This window comes from Phacochoerus africanus, chromosome 6, assembly GCF_016906955.1.
Source record: "Phacochoerus africanus isolate WHEZ1 chromosome 6, ROS_Pafr_v1, whole genome shotgun sequence".
Classification (NCBI taxonomy): domain Eukaryota; kingdom Metazoa; phylum Chordata; class Mammalia; order Artiodactyla; family Suidae; genus Phacochoerus; species Phacochoerus africanus.
In genome coordinates this window covers 56012367-56032415 of record NC_062549.1, presented here as the reverse complement: position 1 = coordinate 56032415, position 20049 = coordinate 56012367, and the positions used below count along the sequence as shown (strand labels likewise).

Below are 20049 nucleotides of genomic sequence, written 5' to 3'. Positions count from 1 at the left end.
TTGCGGGCAGTCTAGGACACTCTCTCCAACCTTCCCCTGGTCTCTCCCTCCCTGGGCTCAGACTTATACCTGAGTCTGACTTGCACCTGGGGCCTTCCCTGCCTCTACCCCCACCCCCCGGTGCATATCCTAATAAAACGATTACACATTTAATCCTGTCTTGGCATTTGCTTCCCAGATGACCCAGCCTAACACATCTGGATTAATAACTGAGGTAGATGTGTATTTTCTTGAACCTAGCAACTTTTAAGCGGGTCCTCAGAATACGGGTAAAGAAACAGAGGTTGTGTAATGCAGATCTCAGATACGGAGCTCCTCCTCTGTTCCATGTATCCCCACCTTGGAAAAGACACTAATAAAAAGGAAATCTGGCTTTTTAAAAATTAATTTATTTATTTTTGTCTCTTTGCCATTTCTTGAGCTGCTCCCGTGGCATATGGAGGTTCCCAGATCAGGGGTCGAATCGGAGCCATAGCCGCTGGCCTACGCCAGAACCACAGCAACTCGGGATCTGAGCCGGGTCTGCAACCTACACCACAGCTCACGGCAACTCTGGATCCTTAACCCACTGAGCGAGGCCAGGGATTGAACCCGCAACCTCATGGTTCCTAGTCGGATTCGTTAACCACTGAGCCACAACGGGAACTCCGAAAATCTGGCTTTTAAATAATTGTGTCAAATTGACAACTTTCCTACTAAGAGGTTCTCCGTTGTTACATACAAATTGAACCAGTTCGAACAAGAAGGGAGCGAGTAAGGAACTGTTATTTGATTTTAGCTACTTAGGTGTCTGTCTCTTGATTGTAAGCTCCTCGAGGGCTGGTATCCTGCCTGCATCACTTTTAGACCTTGTACTTGGTTCAATAGTAGGTACTGAAAAAATGTCCATTGAATGGAGGCCGGAGATGAACTCAGTGGTGCTTAACTGCAGTGAGTACAGAAATTAAAGCGGGAGGGGAGTTCTCAGACCTTTCTAGGGATATGAAAAAATGTATATAAAATGTGTTTGTTTGAATGTTTTCATTACACAAACCATAGAAAATAAACTTCATTTCATTTTACAACCCATACAGAAAGTGAACAAAAATCTTGTTAGCTACAGTGGTGATTAGCTACATATAAAGTGCAAAAGATTACAGAGACTGATTTTAAAATGCCAAGGAACTCTACCCCAGTGATACTCTATTGGCTTAAATGGTTATCCTGCCTTTCTAAGAACTGGCTAAAACATAATGTCTGAATGGAGGAGGATAATTTGCAATAATCATATGGCTAGATAAAGCAATATTATACATATGTATATATACACACTCTATATAATACATATTATATATGATATATAAGATATAGATACATACGTCTACTTATACTAAGATTTCCTTATACCTGTAGACTTATTGAAACCTCATTATTTACACATTGAAACCTCATTATTTACACATTGAAACCTCATTATTTACACATTGCTTTTTCTTCTTCAAAAACAAAAAGAAAAAACCTGTATCTTTCTACATGTCAGGTAAAAGTTTCTTTAAAACAAAATATTGATCTATATAGATGATAGTGGAAAGCTGACTTTTACAAAATAATTTGATAATAGTAAATGAAAATAGAACAGAAAGAGTTGAGAGTTAAACTCCATTTCTGATTGTTTCATCATTTTAAAAAAGCACAATTTGTTTCACCAGCTGTTACGTATTTGTGGTAATTATTACTACAGCAATGAAAATAAGTGTATCTGTGGAGATTTCAAACAATGAAGCTTTGACTAGTCTTTCCTGTAATAGATTAAAACATCCAAACCATGCCTTGTCATTGGGAAATTTTTGCTGTGTATTAATTGATTTAAAACCTAATTAATTTCTCAATACTATTTAAGAACCCCGCAGTAACACTGGCTTGAATTTTAAGCAGGCTCAGTCAAGTTTGAGAAGGTGGAAAGAATATCCCACATACCAGAATCAGAAAAGGCAGAAAACATTTTCTTCTTCCTTTTTTCATCATTTTCCCCAGAAACTATTGCAAGTGGGTAAAATTAAAGAAGAAAAAAAAAAACTATGACAATTTAAAAGTATGGATTCCAGGTCTTTTTACATATATTATTAAAAATTTTATGTAGAATAAGCTCTACAGAGTTGCAAGTTCGCATGAAACTGTCTGGAACACTGGGAAGTCTAATTCTTGCCCTACAAGCTTAGGAGAAAATAAAACCATAGCTCGTCACACTTCAAATTAACATGTCATCTTCCCTATGAGTCAACCAAATAACAGATATGAATTGAAGTGTCTACCAGGTTCAGAGCATGATAGAACATTTCATCATGAATCTCCACTGAAAGGAATTAACCCTAAAGAATTTGGCATGTACTTTTATATGAAAAAATTAGAAAAGCAAGTAATTCCAAGTAGTTAAACAAAGGTAATGAATAGATGAAACTTTTCAATTAAAAGTTAAGGAAAACAAAAGGCCTAACATTTTACAAAATCTGACAAATTTGGAAACAGAATAGAAAAATACATAATTTCCTAGAGAAGGTACGTTTGCTCTAATACAGAAAGAAATGAAATTCCAATTACAAAAAGTGAGTAGGTAGAAAAAGAATATGTATTCCTTTTCCAAAGACACTGTTTTGCTAGTTAGCTTTCGGAAACCCCTCCAACACAGGCAGAACTTCTTAAATGATTGCTTATAAAGTTTCTTAATAAATGATTTTGGGTAACAAAATATATTTCACATGTTAAAAAAATAAGCAAGCTTTTATGCTATAGCATCTCCTTGCTTTTCTTCATTCAACGAATACTTATTGAGCCGCTCATACATAATTATACCTGGTTCTAGTGCTAGGGATTCAGCATGAAGAAGATAGCCTAAAATCACAGCCAGCATGGTACTTACTTTTCAGGTGAGATCAATGATAGGCAAGAAAATAAGTCGAGGTCCAGCACGTATATTCTACTACTGCATTATCATTCTGCCCTAACATTGTCCTTTGGTTCATTACTGCTGGATGTGGTTGAAGTCAAATTATAACGTGATAAAAACCTTTTCATAGTTCAGATAAACCATCCATGGCCCAGTGCTAAGCTAGACCTGTCTTAAAAGGATCACCATGAATATAAGCCAGAGATCATCTGACTATAATTGCTTTAAACTGGCTATGCTCAGTTCTACATTTCATGTTTCTTCCACTTATTTATTTTTAATATTTATTCACTTGCTTTTTTTTTTTTCCTTCTTCTTTTTTGGCCGCCATGCAGCATATGGAGTTCTCAGGCCAGGGGGCAGATCCCAGCTGCAGCTGTGACCTAAGCCTCAGCTGCAGCAATGCCAGATCCTTAACCACTGTGATCAAACCTGCGTCCCAGCACTCCACAGATGCTGCTGATCCCATTGCACCATAATGGACTCCTATTCTTTTGTTCTTTGTTACTCATTTGCCAAAATCTAATAAAACATTCTTTTCTAGAGCTACCATAGTTCCAACTACTGCAGCCTCAGAGTCAGTTCCAAAGAGCACGGGCACCTGCCCATTTCACACAAGCAACAGAAAAAAGTTCCTGGCAGAAGAATCTTAAATTTGCACACTTTAAAGAGATATGGTGGGAACCGTACATGATTTCCAGGGGCAGACAAGTATAAGATCTAACATTCCCTTACCTTGCTGGAGGAACGTCAATATTGGAAGAAACAACTTTTCGTTTTTGCTCAAGGAGACAGATGGAGCGAGTGTTTTCTTTTTCATGGTCAAGGGCTCGGTTGGCTTTTTTGGTGTCTGCTGTTTTCACATCTTCCTCCATGGCCAAGGGGAACAAGTGTTGATGAGACATTTTTTTACTAGAGTCACGTTTTAAGTCCTCTGGTTGAAATGTGAAGGTCATTTCCCGCTTAATGCTCCCCACCTGTGAAATGAAACACAAAAATTCTTACCCAAAATATCAGCTTTGCGTGACTATGGGCAGATGGCTGTGAGGCGAGACCACAGACTCTGCTGTCCCTATTCATCTCGAGATTTTATAGTTTAAATGCGAAAAATGTAACACAGAAATAACTGGCATTAAACATAATATACAATTACTAAAGCACCACTTGTCATAATGCAAACAAGAAGCATCACAAGCACAAGAGAAACTTTTCAGACATGCAAAAACCTTAGACTTGAAAGCATGAGACTTCTAAAAAGTCTAAACATTTGAAACATCACTGTTTTCTCTTCCACCACTGAGAAAACTCAAGTAAATAAATACTTAAATATTTCATGCTGATTATGTTTAACAGAAGGGAGATATACATATGTAAAATCAAGCCTTATAGCTTTGACTATGAATACTGATCTCAACCCCTACTCTTTTTTTTTTTTTTTGGTCTTTTTGTCTTTTGTTAGAGCTGCACATGCAGCATACGGAGGTTCTCAGGCTAGGGGTCTAACTGGAGCTGTAGCCTCAGGCCTATGCCACAGCCACAGCAATGCAGGATCCAAGCCACACCTGCAACCTACACCACAGTTCACGGCAACGCCGGATCCTTAACCCACTGAGTAAGGCCAGGGATCAAACCCGCAATCTCATGACTCCCAGTCAGATTCGTTTCTGATGCGCCAGGACGGGAACTCCTCAACCAACTCTTTAGTACATGAAGAATTGTTCTTATCTATAGCAGTTGAGATCTTAATGAAATCCCTTGATTAGTATGACAATTAAAAAGTTGTATTAATTTTTCTTGTCATTTTTGACTAAATGAAATGATGATGAAAGTTTAAGACAAATATAAAACCTCAAGGAATTAAATCTGGTTATTTCAGATTTCAGAATTGTGATGACTGAAAAAGGAGACTAAAGTCTAAAAAAGGGGTTTTTATTATTTTTTTTTAATTTTTTTATTTTCCCACTGTACAGCAAGGGGGTCAGGTTATCCTTACATGTATACATTCCAATTACATTTTTCCCCCAGCCTTTCTTCTGTTGCAACATGAGTATCTAGACAAAGTTCTCAATGCTATTCAGCAGGATCTCCTTGTAAATCTATTCTAAGTTGTGTCTGATAAGCCCAAGCTCCCGATCCCTCCCACTCCCTCCCCCTCCCATCAGGCAGCCACAAGTCTCTTCTCCAAGTCCATGATTTTCTTTTCTAAGGAGATGTTCATTGGTGCTGGATATTAGATTCCAGTTCTAAGTGATACCATATGGTATTTGTCTTTGTCTTTCTGGCTCATTTCACTCAGTAGGAGATTCTCTAGCTCCATCCATGTTGCTGCAAATGGCATGATGTCATTCTTTTTTATGGCTGAGTAGTATTCCATTGTGTATATATACCACATCTTCCGAATCCAATCATCTGTTGATGGACATTTGGGTTGTTTCCATGTCCTGGCTATTGTGAATAGTGCTGCAATGAACATGCGGGTGCATGTGTCTCTTTTAAGTAGAGTTTTGTCCGGATAGATGCCCAAGAGTGGGATTGTGGGGTCATATGGAAGTTCTATGTATAGATTTCTAAGGTATCTCCAAACTGTTCTCCATAGTGGCTGTACCAGTTTACATTCCCACCAACAGTGCAGGAGGGTTCCCTAAAAAAGGGGTTTTTAAACTGGCACTTTAACACTCTCTGACATAAACGACAGCAGCATCTTCTCAGATCCACCTATCAGAGTATTGACAATAAAAAGAAAAATAAATAAATGGGATCTACTCAAACTTCAAAGTTTCTGCACAGCAAAAGAAACCCTAAACAACACAAAAAGACAACCCACAGAATGCGAGAAAATCTTTGCAAGTGAATCGACTGACAAGGGATTCATCTCCAAAATTTATAAACAACTCCTGCAGCTCCATACCAAAAAAACAAACAACCCCATCCAAAAATGGGCAGAAGATCACACAATTCTCCAAAGAAGACATACAGATGGCCGAGAAACACATGAAAAGATGTTCAGCGTCACTCATCATTAGAGAGATGCAAATCAAAACCACCATGAGATACCACCTTACACCAGCCAGAATGGCCATCAGCCAAAAGTCTACAAACAAGAAGTGCCGGAGAGAGTGTGGAGAAAAAGGAACCCTAGTACACTGTTGGTGGGATCGTAAATTGGTGCAACCACTGTGGAAAGCAGTATGGAGATTCCTCAGAAAACTAAACATAGAACCCACCGTTTGACCCAGAAATCCCACTCCTGGGTATCTACCCAGATAAAACCATGACTCGCAAAGACACATGTACTCCAGTGTTCCTTGCAGCACTATTTGCAATAGCCAAGACATGGAAACAACCTAAATGTCCATCGACAGAGGAGTGGATCCAGAAGAGGTGGTACATATACACAATGCAATATTACTCAGCCATTAAAAAGAACAAAATACCAGCATTTTTTGCAACATGGATGGACCTAGAAACTATCATGCTAAGTGAAGTCAGCCATACAATGAGACACCAACATCAAATGCTTTCACTGACATGTGGAATCTGAACAAAGGACAGACGGAACTTCTTTGCAGAACAGATGCTGACTCACAGACATTGAAAAACTTATGGTCTCTGGAGGAGACAGTTTGGGGTGTGGGGGGATGTGCCTGGGCTGTGGGATGGAAATCCTGTGAAATCAGATTGTTATGATCATTATACAACTACAGATGTGATAAATTCATTTGAGTAATAAAAAAAATGAAAAAAAATAAAAGTGATTGGCACTTTAAAAGATTTGAGGTAAACTTGTTAAAAGTCTTAAGTGTGTAAAGAAGAACCAGTCTAGCTGGTAACTTGGAGCCTCTCAAATCAGTGGGGTATGTTTCAAAATATACACATCTATAAGGCATTTCACAGGCCCATAGAGTCTCTCCCTTTCATAAAGCTGGTGTATGGAGACAGCAGATTTTTTTTTTTTTTTTTTTGTCTTTTAGGGCTGTACCCACGACATATGGAGGTTCCCAGGTTAGGGATCTAATCAGAGCTGTAGCCTCCAGCCTACGCCACAGCCATAGCAACTTGGAATCTGAGCCTCGTCTGCAACCTACACCACAGCTCACGGCAACGCTGGATCCTTAACCCATTGAGCGAGGCTAGGGACTGAACCTGCATCCTCATGGATGCTAGTTGGATTCGTTAACCGCTGAGCCACAACAGGATCTCCCATGGAGATAGTAAATCCTCACTCATTCGCTTAATCAGAAGATAATAATTTTTAATTTCAGGTAGGAGAAAAAGCCCAAAGAACGTGATCAAATAGGTTTAGAATTATAGAAGCTAGGAGTTGCCAGCGGGTAAAGAACCCGACTAGTGTCCATGAGGATTCAGGTTCGATCCCTGGCCTTGCTCAGTGGGTGAAGGATGTGACATTGCTGTGAGCTGTGGTGTAGGTCCCGGCTACAGCTCAGATCCTGTTGCTGTGGCTGTGGTGTAGGCCGTCATTGCAGTTCCGATTTGACCCCTAGCTTGGGAACTTCCATATGCTGCAAGTGCAGCCCTAAAAAGACAAAAAGAAAAAAAAAAGAAAAGAAAAGGAAAAAGAATTATAGAAACTTAAGCCACAAACATAAGGTATTTTCAGAATAAAATGATAATGTGTTCGATTAACAGCAGAGACTGGCAAAGTATGGCATAAATGACTAGAAATTCTTGGACTACGGGAAATCTTTGAGGTTTCTGCTTGAGTCACAGCACCTGCTCACATATATATTTCCCCAGAGCCCAAGGATGACTTGTGCCTTGGGATCGCCTTGGCTGGAGTGCATCTTTCTTGTGAACGCAGCTCTCAACTGAGCTCTTTGCTCCCCCTGGCCTTCACTTGGCAGGAAGAAGAGAGGGTCTTCCGTGGCATTCCTGCCAGATCAAGCCCCAGAAAGAAGCCCATCTTTGGATTAAGTGGGTGAGTGAAAATTTACTGTCTCCACACACTGACTAACCCTCACCCTTACCCCAGCCCCAAAGGAAAACCCTCAGCAATTTCTGTCTATTTGTAACATGACAAAGTTGCCATATTTCTTAGAATGCATTGATTAATGAAGTAAAATAAGAGTCCAAGAAAAATGAGTGCTTTAAAGAGCTGTTTTAATCAAGTCATTCTTCCATAGAAAGGAATACGAAAATATTTCAAGCTTCTAAACTGCAATAAAAAAGTAAACATAAATTAAATGTAAATAAAATTTTTCAATAAAAATGTAGTTTGGAAAATTGACGAATGTAATTATAAATATTTTAAATATCCACCACTAATCACTTTCAATGCAACTTTTTCTGCCTGGAGGTGGAAGTGAGAGGGAGGCATTTTTTCACTGCCATAGTAGTAGCTCATTCCCAGCCGAGGTTACAACAGGAATGCACTAAACACCGGCCATAAAAGATGAAAACAAAGGCCTGGTTTTGATGATTATAAATAGCTTCTCCCTAAGTGTCAAGTATTACATTAATTAAATATTTAAGTAGTCATTAGTATTAAGTTGTAGCAATAATTGACATCCATACCTCCCCTGGGGCCAAATGAACTGGTTAAATGAATTGATCAAGTTCTTTGGGAGTAGAAGGGGGTACAGCCAACACCCAGCTATTGTACCTCCAGGAAATCAGCAGAAGACAACAGCAAAAGGAAGATATGAACCCCAATTAAATTTGAACCCCTATTAGATCAGCAGAAGAAAGCAGCTAAGGGAAGATAGGATCCCATCTGTATGAGATTTCCAGAAAAAGCGAATCTATAAAGACAGAAAGCAGATGCGTGATTCCTGGGGCTGGGGTTGAGAACAAGAATTGTTTGCAAATGGGCACCAGAAAAACTTTCTCCAGTGATACAAACATCCTAGAACTAGACTGTAGCCATTTGTACAATGCTATACATTTATCAAAAATCACTGAATTGAGAGTTCCTATCATGGTTCAGCAGTTAACGAACCCAAACAACATCCATGAGGATACGGGTTCCATCCCTGGCCTTGCTCAGTGGGTTAAGGATCCTGCGTTGCCGTGAGCTGGGGTGTAGGTTGCAAACACGGCTGGGATCCACATTGCTGTGGCTGTGATGTAGGCCGGTGGCTGCAGCTCCGATTGGACCTCTAGCCTGGGAACCTCCATGTGCCTTGGGTGCGGCCCTAAAAAGACAAAAAAAAAAAAATCACTAAACTGTATTCTTACGAGATGAATATTATAGTATGTATGTAAATTACACCTCAATAGTACTGTTGATTAAAAAAAGAAGGAAAAGGAAGAAAGAACCAAACCAGGAGTAACTGGTGTGTAATGTGTATTACCAAGAACCCCCTAGACTAGAGATTGTGGTGCCAATTCCCATCTGTGTCACAAAGAGGCAGCCAAGGGATGGTATCACAACCCAGGCTGCTGCAAATAGCTGTGCTATCCTATCCTGCACACAAGCAAGATGGGCCAAAATCCAGTTCCTACTCAGGCCAGGTACCCAGGCCTCTTCACCCATAGATGAAGGACATTTTTCTAACTCGTCCACCTGGAGAACTTTTTGTACTTGTTCTGCCCAAAGAGGACACTCTTATTTATTTTTTTTCCCCAAACTCCATAAATGCCTTGGTGACAAAAAGAAACACTTCTGGTGATCTGCAGAGCCTGAGCCAAGTTAGCTTTCTTCCTTGAAGCTGACACCAATTAATTATGTGACTCATCTGAGCTGATATTTTTGTGAATAGAAAAGTTGAGGAAATCTGAAAAATCACCCTGTGCCACAGCTCACAAGGAAGCAAAGGATCCAACAACAGAAGATAGCCAGAAAAAAACAAACAAGCCAAAAACAAAACAAAACAACAACAACAACAAAAAAAAAACTAGACATGGCAAATAATGTCAAGAAAGAAGAAAAACAACAAGACTGTTAACTAGGGATTTCGAGGAGAAAATACAAGGCAGAGGTTTAGGAATAATCTTAGTCTGGGAGTGCCCGTTGTGGTGCAGCGGAAACAAATCTGACTAGGAACCATGAGGTTGCAGGTTCGATCCCTGACTTCACTCAGTGGGTTAAGGATCCGGCATTGCCCTGAGCTGTGGTGTAGGTCACAGACCCTCCATATGCCATGGGTGTGGCCCTAAAAGGACAAAAGACAAAAAAGAAAAAAAAAAAAACTTCATCTGGATTTTTAAAAAGTGTCTCCTCTTAGTCTTTTTAAAAACCACTAGCATATATTATTTTTAAAATAAAATAATAAAAAGTCCTATTTTCATTTTGAAAAAAAAAAGTATCTCTCCACAAGGGCGAGTTAATCTGACTGGATTCCACAGGGATGAGACTGCAAGTTGGAAAGTAGAGGTATCTGATTCTGGTTGTCAAATTTCAAGACGGACATGGACAACCAGGAACAAACACAGTGGGGTGGTCAGGATGACAAAGGATCTTATTGGAAGGAAATAGGAATATTTTGTTTAAAAACCATAAGCCTATGCAAACAATTGCCTTTGGAATGGATAAGCAATGAGATCCTGCTGTATAGCACTAGGAACTACATCAAGCCACTTACGATGAAGCATGATCATGTGAGAAAAAGAATGTATATATGTATGTGTGACCTGGTCACTTTGCTGTACAGTAGAAAATTGACAGAACACTGCAAACCAGCTAGACTGGAAAAAATATAATCACCTAAAATAAAAATAAAACCAGAAGGTTTAAGGCCCACATAGCTTCTCTTAATTATGGGCAGAGCCCTCCTGAAGAGAAATGAGAGTGCTCCTGTGTTCCTCTGCAACCAGGGTCAATGACGCCCACTTGTGCTTCCTGAAAACTCTGTTCTGACCTTATGGTTTACTCCCTCTTCCTCTTTTCCACTCACTCTTTCACCATGTTGCAAATAAAACATTCTGTGTCTATAAGAAATACTTTTCTTTCTTTTTTTTTTTTTCTAATCTTTTTGCCTTTTCTAGGGCCGCTCCCACGGCATATGGAGGTTCCCAGGCTAGGGGTCTAATCGGAGCTGTAGCCTCCGGCCTACGCCAGAGCCACATCAATGCCAGATCTGAGCCACGTGTGTGACCCACACCACAGCTTACAGGAACGCCAGATCCTTAACCCACTGTGCGAGGCCAGGGATCGAACCTGCAACCTTCTGGTTCCTAGTCGGATTCATTAACCACTGAGCCACTATGGGAACTCCTAGGAAATATTTTCTACTTTTAACATGACTATGTATGATTTCATGGACTCATAATCTGTTAAGCAGGTGAAATCTCAGAGACTACCCAGTCTCAAACATGTTATTTTTCACTATAGAGTCTGAATGTACTTTCTTTTTATGTTCATTTAACACAAAATATATGCTTGTTGTTAAAATTGCAGTAAAAATGTGTAAAACTATGGATAAGAGAATATGAAAGAGAATGGATGTGTGTACATGTATAACTGAATCACTTTGTTGTACAACAGAAATTATCACAACCTTGTGAATCAACTATACTTCAATAAAACTTTAAAAAATAGAAAAAATTGGAGTTCCCGTCGTGGAGCAGTGGTTAATGAATCCGACTAGGAACCATGAGGTTGCGGGTTCGATCCTTGGCCTTGCTCAGTGGGTTAATGATTCGGCGTTGCCGTGAGCTGTGGTGTAGGTTGCAGATGCAGCTAGGATCCCGCGTTGCTGTGGCTCTGGCGTAGGCTGGCAGCTACAGCTCTGATTGGACCCCTAGCCTGGAAACCTCCAGATGCCATGGGAGCGGCCCTAGAAAAGGCAAAAGACAAAAAAAAAAAGAAAGAAAGAAAGAAAAAATTTTAAATGTGTATAAAATAAAATGAGGACAGCTTTTGCTTTCCACTCTCCTACCAACCCTGCCCAGTCAGGTCCAACCACTAGAAAGAACAGCTTTTAAGACTTACTGCAATACTTCAATTTACTTAAAATGCATTCAATACCTACATGTGTGTATACACTGTTTGGAGTGTCTAAACATGAATGTCATTATACTACATGTATTCTTCTGTAGCTAATTTTTTTACTTCACAATGGGCATCTTATCTTGTTAGTAGTAGATCTACTATATTTAAAATTTTTTAACACTATAACATTTCATAGATTATATATATATATATATTGGTCTCTCTAGGGCCGCTCCTATAGCCTATCGGGGTTCCCAGGCTAGGGGTCAAATCAGAGCTGCAGCTGCCAGCCTACACCACAGCCACAGCAATGCAGGATCCGAGCCGTGTCTGTGACCTATCCCTGGCTCACAGTAACCCTGGATTCTTAACCCACCGATTGAGGCCAGAGATCAAACCCAACTCCTCATGGATATTAGTCAGGTTCATTACCACTGCACCACCACAGGAACTCCATAAGACCATATTTTTTAACCCATCTTTTCAATTTTTGATGTGCTTTTCAATTTTTCATCATTAAACATAATGCCACAGTGAACGTCCTTGTATGTATGTATGCATATACCTGTGCAAGCATTTTTGTAGCAAAAATTCCTGGAGCTTAGAATTGCTGACTCAACCAATCACAATTTTCTTTATGAGGAAACAAACTATGGAACATGCATAAATGGACATACCATGAAGTCACTGAAAAAAACAGTATCAGGAGAAATCCACAATCTTATTAAGAGGAACACATTCGTTCAAGCTGCAGACTAATACGTTAGGCATGATTTCACTGCTTTTAAAAAACAAAGCTGTTTGCTAAAAATCTACACACCTTCAGGAAAAGAAGATAGGATGGGTCAACAGGGCTCTTTCACTTCTTTTATATTTAGATACACGCATATAGCTGTATGCACAATTTTTAATTGGTGAGATTATGGAAGATTTTTACTGTTTTAAGGTTTTCAAATTTAAAAATAAAGAAATAATATCTGTAGAGATTCACAAAGATTAGGGTATCTCTACAGAAATTATTTCTTTATTTTTAAATAATGCTCTGTGCTGGTCAACACATTGAAGGAGCTGGCACCTCCAACCAGAGTTGGTGGGAAGATCTATGTTCCAGCATGGCAAAAGGCAGAGATTTGAATCGAACACCCCCTTGTTTTAGTAATTCTACATCTAAGGGGGAAAAAAATGCCTAGAAAAGCATGCAAAGATATTTATCACAGTATTTCTTATAGTATTAAAAAATGCAAATTCCCTAAACATCCATAAATAAATTTGGAATTAAATATGATGAAATAAAATGTATAGTTAAAAACAAAGACATAGTTCTAAATTTATTGAAATGGAAAGAGTTAATACATTAATTAAAAAAGGAAATTCAAATGAGTTTATGTAATACAATCTTAAGGAGGAGGGATATATTATATATTTATATATACAAAGAAAAAAACAATTCTGAGAGGACGTTCCAAGATGTTAAGAATGGTTTTCCTGGAGTTCCCGTCGTGGCGCAGTGGTTAACGAATCGGACTAGGAACCATGAGGTTGCGGGTTCAGTCCCGGCCCTTGCTCAGTGGGTTGACGATCCTGCGTTGCCGTGAGCTGTGGTGTAGGTTGCAGACGCGGCTCGGATCTCGAGTTGCTGTGGCTCTGGCATAGGCCGGTGGCTACAGCTCCGATTCAACCCCTAGCCTGGGAACCTCCATATGCCGAGGGAGCGGCCCAAGAAATAGCAACAACAACAACAAAAAAGACAAAAGACAAAAAAAAAAAGAATGGTTTTCCTTGGAAGCAGATTTATAGTCCCATTTTGCTTTTTATCCTCTTTGTAATTTTTACAATGTTCATTACAATGTTTGGTATTTTAAAACCTACAAAGTTACTCTACTCTTAAAAAATAAAAATCATTTTTGCATAATTAAGTTTCTCAAGAATCTGGTATTGACATAACTAATACTTTTTTTCCTTCTACTAGCTTTCAGTTATTACTATATGTGCATATACTAAAGGGGGAAATGAATTACTTAAAATTATCCTTCCAATTGTACTATTACTTTCATTGATTATCAGTACCTCCAAGCTATACTGTACCACAATAACTAGCACTGAATTCCTTCTTCCTACCCAACACAGAAGCCCTTCAATAGCACATTACAGACACACATGCCAGTGTCATTTCTTGCAAGGGATCAAAGCTTCAGTGTTCAATTACATGAGAATACTACCAATTACAAAATTAAGTAACAAATAAAACTCAAAATTTTTATTCCAATGAGCAGCCTTTGTTTTCCTAGAAGATAAACAGCACATCTGTAAATATGATATACTTGGGAAAATTGCAATTTTTTAAACAAGAAGTTAACAGGGTCTATTTAAGTCTTAAATTTCTCTAAATGGTGTCCTTTGTAAACTGGATGCCTCTTTCTAAGACAGGGACTGAAGCTCATCAGCTTTTCCCAATACAAAAACATCTGGTTTCCATAGGAGGATTCTAACAGCACACCAGGAAAGAGAATGGCTGCTAACATCAACCCACTTACTTGATCAGTTCTTCCTTCCGTCCACACTCATGTGTATTCCAAGGCCACCTTACTCCCAATACCCTCCCCACAAATACATGGTAATAAGATGCTAAAATGCATGTGCCAGCACTCACTCTGAGAAACTGTCCTCACTTACTCACCTCAACCCAATAAGATTTGAGGAACTGACTCTGGAGATAATGCTATTTCCAGGAAATAATCTGCAGAAACAACACATTGGCCTTCTGGGTTTTCAATATAGTAAGAAAGTAGTATGGAAATTCTAGAGAAGAAAATGAAAGGCCACAACAAAAACCACTCTTGGAGAGCAAGCCAAGGGAGGCAAATGAATGGTCCACTTGGCTGAGCAACACTATAAGATTCCTGCACTCACCAGGCAACTACACAATTACATCTGACAAACTATGAGAATTATTCCTATTTCAGATTGTGTTTCCCCACACTAGAATTTCCTTTAAGATCTTACTTTCAGAAGTTCCCGTTGTGGCTCAGCGGTAACTAACCCAACTAGTACCCATGAGGATTCAGGTTCCACACCTGGCCTCGCTCAGTGGGTTAAGGATCTGGCATTGCCCTGAGCTATGGTTTAGGTCTCAGATGTGGCTCAGATCCTGCATTGCTGCAGCTCCAACTCGACCCCTAGCCTGGGAATTTCCATATGCTGCAAGTGCAGCCCTAAAAAAGCAAAACAAAACCAAAAGCAAAACTTGCCTCAAAACACAGAAATATACATATTTAGTGACTGATGACAATAACATATCAGCTACAGTGAGGAGCATGCAATCACACCCCACCCCATATTTTAAAACATGCTACAAAAGAAGCTGAGTTTATATTAACAATAGGAACAACTGATTTTTAGTTCATTGAAAATATTACCATGGAGGGTCATGCTCAAAAACAGACCAGACTCCTGAGTCAACTGATAGAGACTATGTCCCAAAACAGTCAACAGATTTCTATTCCTCACTTCCTAATAAATTCTCTAAATTTCACGCTAGGTATACAGAAAAATAAGTTGGATGGCAAATTGATTTATCCAGTCCTAGTGTATAGCTGTAGTAGAAACACTTTAAAAACAACTGCTTCTGGAGTTCCCCTCATGGCGCAGTGGTTAACGAATCCGACTAGGAACCATGAGGTTTCGGGTTCAGTCCCGGCCCTTGCTCAGTGGGTTAAGGATCCGGCGTTGCCGTGAGCTGTGGTGTAGGTTGCAGACGCGGCTTGGATCCCGAGTTGCTGTGGCTCTGGCGTAGGCCGGGGGCTACAGCTCCGATTCAACCCCTAGCCTGGGAACCTCCATATGCCGAGGGAGCGGCCCAAGAAATAGCAACAACAACAACAACAACAACAAAAAGACAAAAGACAAAAAAAAAAAAAAAACAACTGCTTCTCATCTCTAGCCCCTTGATTATTCCCTTAGCCCTCTGAAACCAACAAAGCATTTTTTTGACTGTTTGATCCTCAAGTTTATTCTTTTCTGTACAAGACAGAGTAACTGGCTGATGAACATCAGCCTGGGTTGGTGGTGTGATGATGGGCTGAGAAGAAAAACTCAGCACGATAGAGTTGAGACCCTGTGTTAAGTTTTGGCATCGCTCACTCCAATCACACAGCTACACTACCACAACAATCAGTGCTGTTAATGCTGGGTTGAGTACAGCAAGTTTTATGTCTGATATCTTGACAATTTATATTCAACAAAGCGTGACTTGGTTTGCCAAATGGCAGATTAGTCAGCCACACACTTAGGAAAGTTATTGAAAAAAGTCTTTGGTGGAAGACTACTTGGCTGAAGTTTCAAGCCTTCCATTAACATGATGCAAGTGAGAACAAATTATGTATTTCCAAAGAATAATCCTTTCTAAAAAGCCCTGGATGGAAATACCTCTTCCTCTAAAATCCAAGACTAAATTCAAGCTTAGTTAAGGTTATCTGTATATTTTTCCCAAACAAATGTAAGTAGAGAGAGGAAATATCAATGAGTCAATCTCATTGGATTTAACTTTAGAGAATTTTGAACGTAACACATTAATTAGGTATTCCACTTATCTTACATAAGTCAAAGTTAAATTCAACCAAGCACACCCAGTCCATGTGCAAATCCTGTGGCCTTTACCTTTGGGATACATCCAGGATCAATCACTTCTTACCACCTCCATAGTTACCATCTTGGTCAAGCCACCATCATCTCTTGCCTGGATTTGTGCAATGATCTCCATCCTGCATCCCTGTCTCCATCCTTGCTCTGCCTTCCCCAGCCCCCAGTTCCATCTCAATAACAGTAGCCAGCCTTGTCCCTTAGAAACCAGAGTCATATCATGGCCCTTCTCAGCTGAGAATCCTCCAATGGCTCCCCATTTCCCACAGAAGAAAAGCCAAAGCCCTTGCAGTGGCCTCCAAGGGCCCATTTGGTTTGGCCCCCTTCTATCCTTGCTGCCCCCCCTCTCCTGCATCCTCCCTCCATTCTAAGCCCTTCCCCCATCCTTACGGGCCTAGAACAGGCCAGGCACACCCCCACCTCAGGCCTTCTCACTGACTGCCCCATCTTCCAGGAATAATTTCCCCTCCCATATCCACACTGCATGCTTTTTCACCCTTTCGGTCTTTGTTCGAATGTCTCCCCTATGAAGTCAACTCTGACCACTCTATGTAAATTGCAAAGATCCTCTCTCATTCCCATATTCTCTTCTATGCTGTTCTACAGCACTTAGAATGAACTGTCCAACTTACTGTTTAGTATGTTTATTGTTCGGGCCGTACTGCCACAATCTTACTCTACAAGGGTAGACATTTTTGTGTCCTGACGTTTCCTAGTACAGAGAAGAATATCTGAAATAGCGTAGGCCCTCAATAGGCATTGGGAGAATAAATGAATGAATGAAGTTTCAGGTGATGCTATGTGCTATATGCTGGCACCAACTAATAAAAGTCTAAAGAGGCTGGATGCCACGTTCCCAGAGCTGCAAAGAATGGGGTCATAGCAGATTCAAAAGAAATTTCCTAGGTGACAATGAAGGAAAGAGTGAATTGTGCTATAATTTGGGGAATAGGTGAAAAATAAGTACAGGATGGCCACCATATTAATCTTTTCCTCATCAAGTACTCAATTTTATTTCATGGAAGACTTTTATTTCCAAGAATATAATCCTGATTTTATAATAAAATCTATAGAGCAAACAGGGGTTTTTTAATTTTTTATTTATTTTTTTGCTTTTTAGGGGTACATCTGTAGCATATGGAAGTTCCCAGGTTAGGGGCCAAATCGGAGCTACAGCCACTAGCAAACTGGAGCTACAGCCACTGGCATAGGCCACAGCCACAGCAACATGGGATCCAAGCCTTGTCTTCGACGTACACCACAGCTCACAGCAACACTGGATCCTTAACCCATTGAGCGAGGCCAGGGATCGAACCTGCATCCTCATGGATCCTAGTCAGGTTCATTAACCACTGAGCCACAAAGGGAATGCCCTGATTTACTTTTTAAATGAAGGAATTCTGAACCCTCCTCCTACAAACATTACCAAGTTAATTAATCCAGGACAAACCTGTAGAGAAAGAAGGTGGAATTTGAGAAGCAAGTCTTTGAGAAGAAGTTAAAGTTCTATGACTTTCAAACTCTTGGGGAGTGGAAATTCCTATTAGGGGCAGGACATGGAGCAGCCTGGTCCCCAAGGATGCCCAGGAACACTTCTTCCCACCTATCTCAGGCTCACAGCAAATCTAGCCCACCTCCTCTCCCAATGAATTCTATTAGAGTCAAGAATAATAATGATAATAATCCATGTTATCTCTCATTTCTTTCGTATTTGGTTTACAGTGACTATTTTTGCTGGTGGAATTTGGGCCCCACCTAAAGATTTTTCCTAGAAACCTCTTTCTGAAGGAGAACAGGCAGCTGTTTTGCTGAGTGGCAGCTGACCTACAAAAGACCTGTCCATAGTGATTGCTGTGACTGCCACATAGAGCCCACTGATGGCACTGCCCACCACCGCTGCTGGGAGGAGTGGGGCCCCTGGGCACAGAACAGGCCTGGGATGCTTCTGCCCCTTCCTCACTGAAGCTTCACCCCCAGGGATCTTACTCTGCCCCTCACACTAAATAGAGAGGCTGTGCTGAAGACAACATACCTTGCAGAGTCTTTTCAATGTCCCCTCCTAGAGCCCATCTCTCATCTCCCTGAAGTCCCCTCTCCTCCCCTTGTGAGAGTCTCTGAGTAACCCTGTCCCCATCTGGCCTGAATCCTAGGCACAAACACACACAGCAAAAAAGAGGTGATTCGGAGTTCCCATTGTGGCTCAGCGGGTTAAGGACCCCACTAGTCTCCTCGAGGATGAAGGTTCGATCCTTGGCCTTGCTCGGTGGGTTAAGGAACCAACATTTCCATGAGCTGCAATGTAGGTCGCACATGTGGCTCAGATCTGGTGTTGCTGTGGCTGTGGCAGAGGCCAGCAGCTACAGCTCCAATTCCACTCCTTGCCCCGGAACTTCCATATGCCATGGGTGCAGGCATAAAAAGAAGGAGGAGGAGGAGAAGAAGAAAAAGGAGATTCACGGCAATTCGAGCAGTCTGTTAGAGTTTATTTTCTTCACAGGTTACATGGTTAGCTGTCATTGACCTGGGAATCCAACCAGACTTTAAACACAATGTTTCTGACCAAACCACATATTTCCCAAAAAGTGGTCAGATCAGAACTTTGGGCTAAGTTGGAAAATGTAGTTCTGATATGCATCAAGAAAAGGGCAAATCAGTTCTCGAAGAGAACAATGCTTAATTCCTCTGGCCAACAAACAGGACCAAGAAAATTCTTTCTTTCAGGAATCTGACCTAAAAGACCAGAAATTGATGTCAGTGCAGAAACTGCTGTCAGTGCTGGTGCCTTGCAGTGACAGTGTGCGTGGCCAGGCCTGGGACAAACAGGAAACTCTGAAAGACTGAGGAGGCAGGAGAGAAATGGGAACAGAGGGCAGGAGGGTCCTCAAACAGACCTGGCATCTGAGATGCTGCCTCATCGCACCCTACACCCCACAGCCCGCGGGCCTAGTCCACACCCAAGCACACTGGTTTCAGGCCATCTCCGTGCCTGGACACCTGCACAGCGCTCCCCATCATCAGACTCCCCACCCCACCCTCCTCACCTCACCTTCCTTCCTTGTAAAACCTGAGCTGGTTTCAACTTCTTGCAACAAAGAGAGCTGGATTAAGCAACCCAATGCCTTGAATTTCCTTGGCAAGAAGAACCATCAATACAGTTTTTCCACTTCATCAGTGGTTGCCATGGGCTAGCACCACTTCTTTAACTTTCAAAGCAGATTTTAAGAAAAAAAGAATGCCGGTTGCTAAGGGTTCTTCCTTAAATATATGTTTTACTTAAATCCAATTTGTCATTCCTTTGAGCAGTAAACAGCAGGTGAAATCAAAAACTAAAGTTGAAAGCTAATGAATTCACATTTTAGCTCGAGTTGTGTTCTTAATTCTCAGACAGCCAATTACTTCTACTAGCTGCACAGATGCCTAAATAAAATCTGCTAATAAATGCAGCTAGAGTGTATTCAAGAGATTAAACAGTACATATTAGAATAAATTTGAATATCTTCTTATCATAAATGTGATTTTTTAGAAGAATGGTCCAACAGGTGTATGAGAGAGTTGATGGGAATATGTGAGAGAAATACCTCCCACCTCAACACAGTTT

At 40.5% G+C, this 20049-nt stretch overlaps 1 protein-coding gene across 1 annotated transcript in view; it reads right to left on the bottom strand.

Annotated features, from left to right (window-relative positions):
• The window catches only part of ZNF704 (zinc finger protein 704), a 266656-nt gene that overhangs the window by 211101 nt on the left and 35506 nt on the right, over positions 1–20049 (bottom strand). The window contains exon 2 of the mRNA XM_047783687.1: positions 3659–3900. Coding sequence (XP_047639643.1) covers positions 3659–3900 — 242 coding nt within the window. The remainder of the gene's footprint in view (positions 1–3658; positions 3901–20049) is intronic.